Source organism: Protopterus annectens, chromosome 8.part0 (assembly GCF_019279795.1).
Source record: "Protopterus annectens isolate FY-2018-M chromosome 8.part0, PAN1.0, whole genome shotgun sequence".
Lineage (NCBI taxonomy): Eukaryota > Metazoa > Chordata > Ceratodontiformes > Protopteridae > Protopterus > Protopterus annectens.
In genome coordinates this window covers 435,256,167-435,271,097 of record NC_056741.1, presented here as the reverse complement: position 1 = coordinate 435,271,097, position 14,931 = coordinate 435,256,167, and the positions used below count along the sequence as shown (strand labels likewise).

Here is a 14,931-nt window from a genome sequence, read left to right as displayed (position 1 = left end):
TTCCATTGCTGTAACTTCTGTGACCTCCTTCAGTGAGACTGCATGATCCATTCTGGCTGCACTTGTGGTTGCATTAAATTTGCCACTGCAGCGGAACACAATTGATGAACCAGTTGAATGAATAAAACATAATTTTTGTGTTAGTTATACAAATAATTTCTGCCCATGCTGTGATGATTTTTATGTCTTGGGATAGTAAAGGATGCCTCATTGTGACTTTGAGAGTTGTTACCCCAGTATGATTTTATTGGGTAAATGTAATCTTAACATAGCCTATAATGTTACAAATACCAACATGCACTGTGTGTAGAAGCATTCAAGCATACATGAAATGTAATGCCATGAAAAAGGCCCCAGTGAATCTATAGAATCTATGAAGGTATGAGAGATATACAACTCTCTCTAGTAAACGAAGCAATAAGTAACGTAAGCTTCCTTTTGTATAAAGTGAGTTGTACAATACATCATAGTATCAAATGCAATCCCTTGTATTCAGAAAGGCTTGGTGCAATGCAGATATCTCATAGGTTTTCCATACTGGGCTAAACCTTTCTGATTCATAGACTCTTCATTTGAATTCAGAGATGTGACTGTACCATATCTCTGAATCTGAATTTCTTTCCATCAGTCAAATCGGGCAATTAGTGAAGGTGGGGAGAGATTCTTTAAATCCCTAAGGATGATTACTTGGAAAAGGAAAGCTCAGGGATTTATTTGGACTGTAGTTATCTCGCAGAGTATCTCCTTTTCTAAAATATTTTTCACTCCATTTATGATTGCACACAATGTATATGTGAATCAGATTAAACAGGTTACTTTTGGTGATTCGAAATCCATTTCCTCCTCTCAATAGTGCTGTATGTTTGAGCCATCTAGTGCTAAATCTGTCTAAACCATCAAATGAGGGTCTTCCACAGGAAATGCATCAAGATTAGTTGCAAGGAGTGCATGTTTTAGGCTGAGCACTTACTGTGCACAAAGTGAATAAAGAGAAGCAATGTCGTTGAAGTTATTTAGGGATGTATAAGTGATCAAAACATTTGTGAAATGTATGGGGGTGTTTAGAAAAGCAATGGTGTGTTTATTTAAACTTTTTTTTCTTTTCCACTCAGAATTGCTCGGGGGCAATGGATAACTTAGTGACTCAACTGGATGTAAATGGAGATAATAAAATAAGTCTGTCAGAATTCTTGTGCTTATGTGGTGGCCTGACAGAAGCCTGCCTTAATGAAGAATGGAAATGCAAACAGATGCCAGCAGTACCCCCGCAACCTGCTACAGACGTGAAGGGCAAAAAAGGAAAAAAGTAATCCCGGAGTTCAGCTACAAAAACGTTACGCCAAGTTTGTTGAAGACTCTTTGTTTTTATTTGAGTTAAAATTCAATAAAAGTGTTAACAGAACAAGAGTTTTTTTTTTGTTGTCTTTAGTCATTGTTACTGTCCTTTTTGTTGTTTAACCTGCCTTTTCATCAGTCTCACTTGTTGAACCAGAAGACTTTACAAAAAATGACCTTAGATTCAAAACAGGGCACCTCCATTCCTCTTCTATTAATTTAGCTTCTAAGAAATTGTACAGTACAATTTACTAAGCAAGCCACCGCCTTGTTCATCAATCTGCAAACAATATTGTATCCCAATAATTAACATCTCTTCCCATCACTGGTTTAGTTAAGGGTACCTTTTCAAGCTTTCACTTCAGGACTCTGTGGTATGGACACACAGCTTAACTAATTGGAAATTGTTGCCATTGCTGTTGTACATTAATAATACTTGCCATTTTCTTAGTATAATTTTTTTTTTTTTTTTTTTTTTTGCTGGACAATCCCCATGCTCTTACCCTGTCCACAGTACTTACTGTTTGTCTTTGTATAGCTAAAAACTAATTACTATGAAATTTGTTGAATTCCCATTACATACAGTACCCAATAGCTGACATCACATTTGTGCAGTTGGAATCTTACATTACATTGTGTAGAAATGTTTGGTCAGACAGCAGTACATATTTGGGAGTGTACTCCAAAAAGAAATTTGCTATAGAAAGTGGATTGAGGCCTGCAAAGCCATGTCTGTGTTATAAAATGTCAGTCACACATGTGAGAGAACAGTCAGGAAAACGAAAGGCAACTTTATGCCATAAAAACAGACAGACATGGAGAGATGGCATATGAAGATTAACTGCAATTAAAAAGCATAAAGTCACTCACATGTTTCCCATTTTGGCTGGAAAAAGTTGATATTTCTATGAAAGTCTATTTATTCGCTCTTCCTTTTTTCCCCAGACTTGGGTTAATTTGAAAAAGAAACGGCGACTTTCTTCTGAATAATTGAAATGCGGCAAATGTGAATTAAAATCTCTTCAAAGAACAGTTGCATAGAATACATTTCCAACTGCTGTAATCATGTCTGTAGTGTGTCCTTTAGGTGTACAAATCCACATAAGATGTCCATGAATGTAGGAATTGTGCAGTATTTTTATTTTCTTGGTTTTGTTTATTGTTTTGGTTCTTATCCAGCTTGTTTGACAGTCAGTCTGGTACTTGGGCTGAAATGAAAAGGGTGCTCCTGTTTTTATGTATGCTCATGTATTTTCATATAAATCGACCTACTGCTCAATACTCCTATTAGTAAAAATGAGGAGAAGGTTACTCTATTCCACACTGAAACTTTGATACAAAGTCATTGCTCTGTAGAGAAGGGACTGTAAACACCAACAACATTCTTTATTATTAGCAATTTTAATGCTAGGACAGCTATGACTAAATGGCCTATCTGGTTGTCGAGTTTTGTCTTAAATGGCAGAATCGCTCTAATTCAGCTCTGTACAGCCAATATCGTTAAGGGTACTACGATGCTTAGTGATGAATGTACAAGCATACAGCATCCGTAATCCAAAAATATGACCATTGTAGCACCATTAAATTGATGGGCATAGCTCCTGTGGTTTTAAGGTTTAAAATTCCAACTGAAAGTATTTGTCAAGCAGATTTTAATATTGTAAAAAAAGTCCTGTAGAACATAGCACCACAGCAAACCAATAAAAAGCAAATGGCGAAGAGCAGTATAAGATCCAAACAGATTTTTATTCGAACACAGGTGAGCGCTTTCGCGATAAAAACGCTTCTTCAGACCATACAAAAACCAGCAACATCTCAGATATTTAAATATCTACCAATAAAAACATGCAGGTACAATAGCCATAAAAATTTTAAAGGCACAGCTTTCATTTAAGGCAGGAACTATAGAAGGCTGTTCCCATAAAGACACGCAGCGCAAGATAGCTATTTAAAAAGCTTTCTTTCTTTCAGAACTGGCTTAAGAGGTACTGATTCAAGCCTGCACCTCTATGTGCTGATAATTTGAGAATCCATCTTAACATAGCTCTCAACCTTCCATCTTCAAAATGAGTAGCACTAGCCCTCCTAATGTGGAACAAATGGGCAAAATGTGGAACACATACTAATGACTTACTAACAATTTCAATTAGGAAGGCCATAGGATGGAATATGCTGGTTTTACTTAAAGGAGATCTTTTAATGAATTAATGTGATTCATTTCTATTTACCATGGATTTCACTTAAAAAAAAATTCCTAACGCTGAATGTGTGACAGTCTTTCAATGTGGAACTTTGAGGAACATGAACTTTAAGACCCCAAATGAGGTATGTTCCTTGTAATGAGGTACAATTAAGAGGTATGCATCTTAATTGTTTCCCTTCTGTGACCGTTATATCACCCAACCTAAACCTTTCATAGATTACTACTTCTGCCATAAACTTGAACCAATGGTTAGTGCCTTTCTCTAGAATGTGTTTAGCTAGAGCACTATAACTATGACCCTTATTAGCACAATAATCATCATCTTCTTTCGGCTTTCCCGGTTAGGGGTCGCCACAGCGGATCACCTCACAATAATAATGGTCTCTAATTCGTTCTTTAAGTCGCCTATTAGTTTTTCCTATATAAAATTTTGAACAAGTCACATACTGTGCTTGCTAGGTAAACTAAGTTTTTAGTGTCACAATTAGCTTTAACTTTGAAAACCTAATGATTACCATTGTTTGGTTGAATAAATGTAGTGGATACATCAATGTATTTACAAAAAGTGCATTTCCCACAGTTAGGTGCCAAAACTAGTCGTTCTAATACTAGGTTGCCTTAGCTTACTTGTATTAGGAAAAACAGAGCTGTCTTTTCAATGATTTTTTATTTTTATAAACAAAGTTTGGAACCGCACTGACAAGCTCACGTAGAGGAGGATCAGAAGATAAAATTCCAATTTTTTGTGATATTTTTGTCAGTACTAAAAGTCATGTAATAAGCTATATTACTATAACAATTGTTATGGGCAGTCTTTCTTATGTTTTCTTTATGTGAAAAAAAATTATTATGGACAGTCTTATGTTTTCTTTGTGAAAAAAATGGACGTCCACTATTTTGTCTGTCTGACTTAACCCTTTCACATGCTTTACTAACTTCAAAAGGTTTATAACCACATTCTATCAATTCCATACAAGTGGAACACACAGTTGTTTCAAATTCATGTTCCTGGTCATGAAGTCTAGAAACTCTTAAAAGTTGACCTCTTACCACATTTTCAAAAATATGTGGTGGACTCATACTATTACATTAAAGATAGCTGTGTATAATATGTTTTTCTATATCTTAGTATGCAGCTTTCCATGAATACCCTTGTACAGGGTTACATCAAGGACGTCTGTGAGTGCAAGAATGTTTCATAGTGAACTTAAGAAAGCAGGTACGTGTATTTATAGCACTTTGAAAATTATTCAAACTTTCAAGGTCTCATCATCGACAGAATGCTGATAAAATTCCACATGCACATTAAACTGTTCAGCATTTAAGATGTTTGCATTTTCCCAGTATGCCATGACCATACTGGAGTAGCTATTGGCACAAGACATGCCCATAGCTACGCCGGAGGTCTGCAAGTAATATTGCTTCTCAAACCAGCTCTATAAGATGACAAACTCTTAAAGAAGGCAGCTCTCACTGATGAAAAATTTAGAATTTTTTTTTACATAAGAAAGACCTATTTGGTTAGGTATATCCATAAACAGAGACGTAATGTCCAACGTTACCATAATCTTTGTATCAGTTTCAACATAACTCTCAAGAAAAGAGTAGAAATCACTTAAGAAATGTTCTGTATCACGTAAAACAATGGTATACTTTTCTAAAATTGGTCTTAAATGTCGTTTAACGTATAAGGACACCAGTTCGGTTAGCCATCCACCTCCCGCTACTATAGGTCTAAAACCTGGAGTTACAATATTTTTGGCAAACCATTCAGTGTGGGTACAATAGGATGTTCTGCTAGAAGATACTGAACAGATCTTTAGAAATAACGGTTTCCTCAAAGCAGTTGACGAGACTTGGTGAACCTTTCAATTAACTTTTGTACAGAATAAAGTTCTATGCTAATATATGTGTTATCTCTAAGCATGGTATTCATAGTAGTAACATAATACTCTAACACAACAAATGAATTTCCTTTATCGGCTGGTTGTATTACAATGTCACTATATCTCTACATTTAAGTGCTTGTCTCTCATTTTTATTTAAGTTATTAAACTTATTTCTTGTGCCAATATGGTCATGGCATACTGGGAAAATGCAAACATCTTAAATGCTGAACAGTTTAATGTGCATGTGAAATTTTATTGGTGTTTTGTCGATGACTTGTATATTTTTTAGAAAGGAGAACTTGAAAGTTTAAATAATTTTCTAAGTGCTATAAATACAAGTACCCCCTTTCTTAAGTTCATGATGAAAGATTCTTGCACTCACATAGACTTCCTTGATGTAACCCTGTACAAGGGTATAGTTGGAAAGCTGCATACTAAGATATAGAAAACCATGTTATACACACAGTTATCTTGAACGTAATGGTATGCATCCACCACATATTTTTGAAAATGTGGTAAGAGGTTAACTTTTAAGAGTTTCTAGACTTCATGACCAGGAACAAGAATTTGAAACAACTGTGCTCCAATAGTATGGAATTTATAGAACATGGTTATAAACCTTTTGAAGTTAGTAAAGCATGTGACAGGGTTAAGTCAGACAGACAAAGTAGTGGACGTCTGTTTTTTTTTTTTTCATGTAATGAAAAGAAAGACTGCCCATAATAATTGTTATAGTAATGTAGCTTATTGTATGACTTTTAGTACTGACAGCATAGATATCAAAAATATTATCCCAAAAAATTGGCATATTTTATCTTCTGATCCTACTCTGTGAGCTTGTCAGTGCAGTTCCAAATTTTGTTTATAAAAATAAAAAAAATTGTTGAAAACACAGCTCTGTTTTCCTAATACAAGTAAACTAAAACAAGCTAGTATTAGAACAACTAGCTTTGGCACCTCTATCTGTGGCAAATACATTTTTTGTAAATATACTGATGTATCTAATACATTCATTCAACCAGACAATGGTAATCATGCTTTCAAAGTTAAAGCTAATTGTGACACTAAAAACTTAATTTACCTAGCACAGTGTGTGACTTGTTCAAAATTTTATATAGTAAAAACTAATATGCCACTTAACGAATTAGAGACCATTATTATTGCGTTAATAAGGTAATAGTGCCCTAGCTAAACTCTTTCTAGAGAAAGGCACTAACCATTGGTTCAAGTTTATGACAGTAGAAGTAATCTATGAAAGTTTTAGGTTGGGTGGTATGACTAATGTCATAGAAGGGACAGAATTAAGATGGATTCTCAAATTATCAGCACATAGAGGTGCAAGCTTGAATTGAATAGGTACCTCTTAAGCCAATTCTAAAAGCAAGTAAGCTTTTTAAAATAGGTATCTTGCTATATGTGTGTCTGTGGCAATAGCCTTCTGTGGTTCCTGCCTTAAAAGAAAGTTGTGCCTTTAAAATTTTTATGGCTGTTGTATCTGCATGTTTTTTATTGGTAGATATTTGTGTGGTCTGAAGAAGTGATTTTACCGTGAAAGCGCTCGCCTGTGTTCGAATAAAAGTCTGTTTGGATTTTATGTTGCTCTTTGCCATTTGCTTTTTATTGGTTTGCTGTGGTGCTGTGTTCTACATTTTTGTTAATCAGATTTTAATATTGCTGAATGCATTTCAGTCCATGAAAGAGCTAGTTTATGTTCTTGATTGAAAATCCACTACTTGTCTTGCAGCACAAATGCTCCTTTTTTCCATATTTTGAGATCATTGAATTTGAACTCTGTATACACATCTTGATTTGCAGAAGACCAAAAACTATCCTTGACTGAAAGTCTGCTACTTGACTTGCAGCAGAAATGCTCCCCTTCCAGTTGTCGTTTGTAGAGTTAATTATCTCGGATTTCCTAAACAGCGCTATGGTAGTAAATGTCAGATTATTCAATGCAAGTTTGTACTTATTTGTGTTCCTATGCATGTGTTGCAGAAATGTGTGGGGTTTTACACTGTGTGGTATAAACTGGGGCCATACTAAATAAATACAAAGCACTTAATGCCTTGGTGTCTCTCATAGCAGTAGACTGGTATGTAATAATTTTATAGAAAAATTGAGGGGAAAGATAACTTTGGCTCAATACATATTTTGCCCTATACAGAGCTGTTGTACTAAGTTCATTCATAAGTCAAGTTAGAGATTAAAAAAATATGTACCGTGTTGTCTTTTCTAAAAACAAAATTTATTAGAAGAAGCAGGTTGAGTATTAGCTCATTAGAAATTAATAACACTGCTATGCAGTAAAATAGAGCAATACATGTTAGGGTATTCCATTTATTTCAAACTTATTTGAATTGGAGTGGTTAGAAACAGTTTGGTTTTAAAAAGTTGTTTCTTTGTTGGAAACAGTCTTTGAAGTTGATGTCCATTCCCTAGCTTTGTTTCTTGGATACTTTTAGAAGGGCTTACTTTTTTTTTTCCCTTCGATGAGCAGTCAAGAACAATTTCATTGCCCATCCTGGTTGGAAAAGTTGTCGGTAAGAAAGGGTTCTTTGTAAATACCGTCCATAATCAGTAGATTTCATCTGTGACAGGCAGAATTTGCTTGTTTTCCCTTTTTGGATCAAGCTTGCTACTTTCTCTGAAGGACTATTCTTCCGTGAAAAGTGGCTGATCACTGTAAGCAGCAACATATGCAGGATTAAGAGTTCTCAAGGAAGCTTTCTTCTTTCTGTTTGTAGAAATTCTTGCATCTCATGGTAGCAGGCTTGCCTCACATGTGAACATCTCTGATCTGCAGCAAAAACTAGTTTCTTTAGTCTAGTAGTTTTCTTGTCTGAGAAGACTGCTCTTTGTTGTGTTCCTCTCCTCTTTTGTAGCATCACTGTTAAGGCAAGTCTGTCGGCAGTATATTCCCTTGGGAAAAGAGAGAAAGACTGGCACACTTTTTGTGCCAATTAGCTCAGCCATTTTCATGAGAGACCTCTGTTTCTTGTCACTAATAGTTTATTATTGACAGTCTAAGGCTCAGCTGTGTTTTTCCTGTTTGTCTAATTATTTTCCTTGTCATGTTGACATCATAGAAAATTGGTTAGGTGAAAGAATCAGAAAAGCTACTTGGGCAATACCAAAAAACCCTATACGAACCAGAGTATCCACTGTATAATATTCAAAAATATATTTTAAAGTAGCTTTGTGAGATGTATGCAAAAATCAACCCTCAAGGACTTAAGTATTCCACCTCCATGGCTTTTAAATGTCCATGACTTAAAGTCTTTATTGATGTGTAAAGCCAAACCTCACTTGCTTGTTTGGAAAGCTGGTTATTAAACATCTGACACCCTCTGAAGTTTTGTTTCCTACTCCTGGATAGGGTTACCTTCTAATATGTACTTTGAACTGTGTCATACTATCTGTATTCCTTTCAAGCTAAACGTGAAAAGGTCACTTCTACAGAACAAAGACTGAACCCCATTGGAGCATAAAAATGATGAACGGGGAACATTGCTCATATGAAGTCTTATTACATAGTTCAAAGCACTATATATCAGAAAGAGAGCAATGCAAGAAAATAAAATAACAATCTATGCATAGCAATAGTAGTTATAGTAGCACTGATGGTAATACAGATATTTTATTGCGGAGCTTTGCTGTCCTATATTCCTGCATTTGCCAATAACAAAATGGTTGTAGTTAATTACATTCTGAATTAAACAACCACTTTATATTCTTTAAAGTTCTTACTCTTTTTAAAGTTTGCATATTTTAGAAGGTAAAAGCAGGTTACCAGTGGCAGCAAGGTTTCACTGAGTCAACCTTGTTGCAAATTAACTGAGGGAACTTGTTCCTTCCATAAAAAATGCTTTTTAAAAGGCAGAGGTTAAACAAGAACTAACTTAGCAGAGTATCTGACCAGCTTGTGTATGCTGTGATTTGTTTGTTTTTACGTGTTTTTTGATTCCCTGCTCTTTTTAAGTTACTGGGTGAATTTCTAAAAAAATCTTTTAAACAGGAATGTTTTAGTTTATGTGTATGGAGAAATATATTTCTTCAATTTTGTTGACCTGGGTTGGAGGGATTGATTCTTGATTTTTAGTATACTAAGTCTTATGTCTTTACCAGAAATAGTAGCAGTTTCACAAATCAGTAACTGTTTTGTATTTGGCTTACAATTTGGTAGCGTCACAAATTATGTTAACTTGTTTAAAAATGACCAGCAAGTCCAAGTGCTGAACTTCTGGCACAGCAATAGGTACGGTACCACTATGGGTAAACATGGTCATGTACTTAAGACCCAGAGAAAGGCACAAATAATGGGAACATGTTCACATAACCTACTGACATATCTGGAAAAGATGTATAACTAAATGGCCTCTTATCTCAACCTTTAGCTTTATAGATGTATATTAGGCTAATGATCTCTGAGAGCTTTATAAGCCTGGCTATGCATCTCAAATGCATCCTCCAAGCTTTTTGAGTCTTGGAGGTTATTTTAAGGGGTATATGTAAGCTAGGACATTTACAAACTGCCTCTGTCCATTAGAGGCGTGGATGCTAGACCAGGGATGGATTTCTGATTTCCTATCCACTGGTCCGGTTATGCTTGAATTGGGTTAGGAAAAAACTCTGCTTCACATGGATGTGGAAGCCTGTTCCAGAGGAGGGTACTTCAGAAGAAACACACACATGTCCCTCTAAGATATCTTGTTATGTTTCATGTAAGGTTCAAGTACCTAGATAGAGTAGTTCTAAGGTTACTGGTTTTGAGGATGTGCAAAAGGCCCGTCAGTGAAACCAAGTATGCAGTGTATGTCGGGCACAGATCAACAGCCTGTACGACTGCATTGGAAATGAGGTTTTGAGGCAACATATGCATAGGATATGTGGTTTACACACTGTATTCTTTTTGTGTGGAACTTCTGTGGATATTCCAGTTGGTGCATGTGCCTGGTCATGTATATACTGAAGGGGTGTTTTATTAAGTGATGGTTCTGATGATTGCCAAATCGAGGCACACTGACCTTCTTTGACCTAAATGCCTTGCTTCTAAGTTGAGCAATACAGAATAAATTCTTCACTACCTTAGACACATTTTGATTGAAAGCCAGATTACTGTCTGCATACGTCCCCAAATCCTTGACTACGGAGTCCACTTTTAGGGGTGTATTGTCAGTGATGTAGTTTTCTAGGGTGGACAACTTCTAAATTGGAATTTAATTTGTCAACAGATTTGCTATATCTTCTGTCTCTGTGTAATTGGCTCCATTAACAATCATTTCTGTGGACTGCTGTGTACAGCCTTTGTTTCAGACATGGCTAAAGATAGCTTTCTGGTTGTCCTTCACCCTGGGAGGCTGTCTTACTTCAAAATTGGCTTTGGTAGATATTTGCCCTCTTATTCGTTTGTTTAGTCTGATGAGAGAGTTCATATGCTGCTGAGTATTGCACTTCCTAATTTTAGCCATGACTGTGCAACAAAAGAAAAAAAAAATCTGTTTGTTTGGATTCCACCAGGGTGGTTTACTTTATGAATTTGTTCTAGGCTTGTTACTGGTAGGTATAGCGGTCTCTCTGAACCCATTAACATAATTGTACATGGTTTCTATGTACAATTCTGCATAGGCAACTGTGTTCTCTCGGTTTCGAGGAGTTTAAAAATTGTCAGGTAATCACTTAATCATAAGTAGTTTGCCTTAGAGTAGTTCCCAACTGTTAGAGTTTGCTGGTGTTGCAGCATTGGAATTTTATTTTGAAGGAACTTATTTTAAACAAATTAAGAAAATGTAATTTAGTCCATCAACAAATTAGGAAATCTAAACAAATGTCAACTAATAATAAAAAATGTAGAAACAGCTTTATGTTCCAACCTTATAAGAAAGGACACTACATTGGAGTGGTGGGTAGCATTATCCTAAATTTGGGAGTACCAGATCCAGTACCCCCCAATAAGCAAATGGACTAACTGGTCCAGGGTGTTTGTTTGCAAAGTTCAGGAATCTCTGGGGCTTGCAAGTTTGGGGTTGTATAGATTCCCAATTTATAGAGGAGTAGTTAAAGTCCCTCATTAATATGGTATTGGTTTGAGGTGAGTGTCTCCAGTAGATCTATGTAATGGCTATGGGTTTTGGGGGGGGGGGGTCATAGAGAGTGATGTATAGCTTGCAAGGATATGACATGGTATGGGATGCTGCATGATCATTTGGACATGGAAAAGGTGTGTCATCCTGTTTGACCATCCTTTAGGCATGCTTTTGATGTAGATCAAGACACCTAAGCCTTTAGCCCCCTACCTGTACAGTAGCTTGTCTAAATGTGTGAAAGGTACTGTATTCTGCACTGCAGGTGTGCTCTCCACAGCTTTAAACCATATCTCTATAACTACACATGCCTGCAATCTCCAAGGTGAGAAGACCTTGAAGGGAGAGAAGCTTCTTGTTTAAGCTCCTGGCATTGAGCCAGTGACACCTTTAGATCCCTTGGGTTGATTTTGCTAAGTTGGATGGTTTATCAGTTTGGCTTTGTATAAAAAAGGCACCATGGGGATGACGATGTTTTAGCCAATTTTCAAATGCCTAGTGGGGACAGGTATGGACCATCTTTGGCAAAGCAATGTATCTGTTGACCATATTTCTACCAAGCTGTCAAACGGAGGAGTAGCTAGGCCATTTGGATAGCATATTTGGTGCCACCTGCCACCAACCACCAGAAGAGCAAAAATTAATTTTTTTGAAGCTCAAGAGCAAGTCCAAACAAAGGTTTAATGAAATACATTTTTGGAGTTAATCATTTAACTGTCATGATGTGCAACCAAACATAACATTGCTTTTCCAGTTTAAAGAAACCACACAGTTAGCATTTTTATTGAAAAATAAAGCATGACTGAGTAATATACTTCTGATGCTTAACGGTTTAAAACCGTGTTGGACACAATGATTAGGGTAGGGTGTTGTGCACCATTTTAACAGTTTTTGTTCAAGCTAAAATACAATACATTGCTCAAGTGTATTTAGGAAACAGTTTAATGTTTGCTATACCTCTTGATTGGCATACTGGCTTCCAAAACTGTAGCAGTCACTTCTTCCTGATTTAACTGATCACCTAAACTACTCCCGGACTGTTCAGAACACACATGGAATGATACTTTCTAAAACAATTTGAATGCAACCTTAGTCTAAAGGACATGTAAAATAACTGTTTCTTCATACATAGTACCTTTCTTTGCCTACTCCCTCCCGTAGGCCTGATGCACTTGATTAACTCACTCATCCTAAACTATGTTTAAGCTTACCACACCATACGTGCTCCCTGCTTACAAACTACACATGATCTAATTAACTCTTTCATCTTACAAGTCACAACTCCCCTAACCTAGCAACTGCTCCAGCACTACTACTACTCCTACTCTTAACTCCCTTTTATAGTCCAGTTATATAACTACATATATCTGATCTGTTACAACTTCTAAATATAGAGTTTGTCACAGGGTTTATACTTACTGAAATGTTTTGCTATTAAGGAAGATGCTATTGTGGAACCACAGAGTTGCTAACAGAGAATGCAAAGACAACATTTTCTAATGTATATGTCTGTTGCTGAGATCTCCATTCTATGTGCATTAAAAAAAATCTTAAATTCATAGGTTCATAGCAGATTGCTGGGATAATGACTCAAGAGCCCTTACAAGCCTAGCCAGTTTTATCCATTTTTTTACCCAATTTTCTATCTCTAGAGGAAAGAAAACATGGGTCAGCAGGGTGGGGTACTGACAATTTTTACAGACTGCCTCTGTCCACAAGGGACATGGGCACCACCCCAGAAGTGAACTTATGAATTTCCTTCCATTGGTCTAGTTTGCACTTGAAGATGGTCAGTAAAGGGCTGTCCTTCATGTGAATAAGGAAGCCTATTCCAAAGGATGGGCCATCTCTGGGAAACATGTCTGTTTCTCCAGCATGTTCTATTCATGTCACAGATCAGGTATAGATCCTTGTTGCACGTAACCCTCGTGCAGTTAGTTTTGCAAATATGCAACATTTTTATTAGGGCTATGTCAGAGACTGCATTGTAGGCCAGGCATAGATCACCCCTCCATAATCAGTAGGAAACTGAATATAGCGAAAGGCTTTCAATTGGTCCACATGACATGTTGGTTATACCCTGTATTTGTTTTTGTGTGAAACCTCTTGAGGATGCGCCAAAGGTTGCAGATGCCAGGCAAGGTACATGCCAAAAAGGTACATTTTGTTCAATTATTGGTCCAATGAGGGCCAAGTACAGTAGTAGTATGACATCCTTGGATCTGGACACTATGCCCTTACTTATAAGCTGAGCCACATAAAAGGATTTCCTCACCACCACAAACACACAATGGTCAAAGTTCAGATTACTTTTTATCTGAGTACTCTGATAACTCACCACTCGGTCAACTCTTAGTGTGGTGCTATCAATGTTGTAATTTCCAGGGGTATTTCATTTCCCAAGGGGTATGCTTTTCTTCACATTTAGTTTGAGACCATGACTCTGACAACAATCATTAGTCTGCATCAGTCCTTTCTGTAGGCTATCAACATTGTTTGAAGAGTCAGTGATGTATTCCCAACTTGGATTTATCAGCAAACATGGTCAGCCAAAGGCCATTTATATTTGCCTTGACATCTGAGAAATATATCCCAAACAGGAGGGGGCCCAGCACTGAACCCTGTGGTACTCCACTGGTGACTGGGCTTTTTGCTGATTGTGGATTCCTACACTTTAATAACGATCCATGACACATTTGGCTATCCATCTCATGACATAGAAGTTTATGCCCAATTTTGCGAGTTTATCTATAATACTTGAGTTGGGATTTTGTGTAGTGTGCACTGACTTACTCTCATCCATGGCCTTGGTGACCTTTTCAAAAATGTCCACCAGATTGAACAGGCAGGAGCTGCTCTGGAAGCTGAACTGGGTCTATGCCAGAGTCTGGAGAATTCTTTAATCAGTCCATGAGTATCCTTTCCATAGCCTTGCATATGAGGCTAGTCAGACTTATGGGTCAGTAGTTTCCTGGGTCCATTGATGCCCCCCCCCCTTCACTTTTGCAGAAAGAAGACTGTTGCTGTCCTCCCGCTACCGAGGCAAAGTCTGTTTGGAGACTGTGGTTAAATAGAGATCTGAGTGGTCTGCTAGGTCATGTTTCAAGCTGTTTATTTAACAGACAGAGTGAAATTCCATCAGGGTCCATTTATGCTGTGTTTCCAGCTGTAGAGAATGCAGTGGCAACCTGTTCTTTTGTGATAACAGGCAAAAGAATGGTAGGGGGTATTTCATGAGGAATGACTGGAGGTGATGGGGGTGGGGATTTGAACTGAATTTATCAGCCAACAGGTTTGCTATTTTTTCTGGCTGAGGAGAGGTAGTGTGATCTACAGCCAACTCATCACATTGTTGAGGGTTTCCCTTAATACTTTGTATATAACTAAAATGCTTTGTGGTTATCCTTTATTTGAGAAGCTATTT

The 14,931-nt window shown here is 36.9% G+C and overlaps 1 protein-coding gene across 1 annotated transcript in view; it reads left to right on the top strand.

The window, feature by feature from the left end:
* LOC122808854 (protein S100-A10-like) overlaps window positions 1-1,402 on the top strand; it is a 59,225-nt gene extending 57,823 nt beyond the window's left edge. The window contains exon 3 of the mRNA XM_044079952.1: window positions 1,113-1,402. Within this exon, the coding sequence (XP_043935887.1) occupies window positions 1,113-1,310 (198 nt within the window). The 3' untranslated portion in view covers window positions 1,311-1,402. The remainder of the gene's footprint in view (window positions 1-1,112) is intronic.
* Window positions 1,403-14,931: the final 13,529 nt, after the last annotated feature.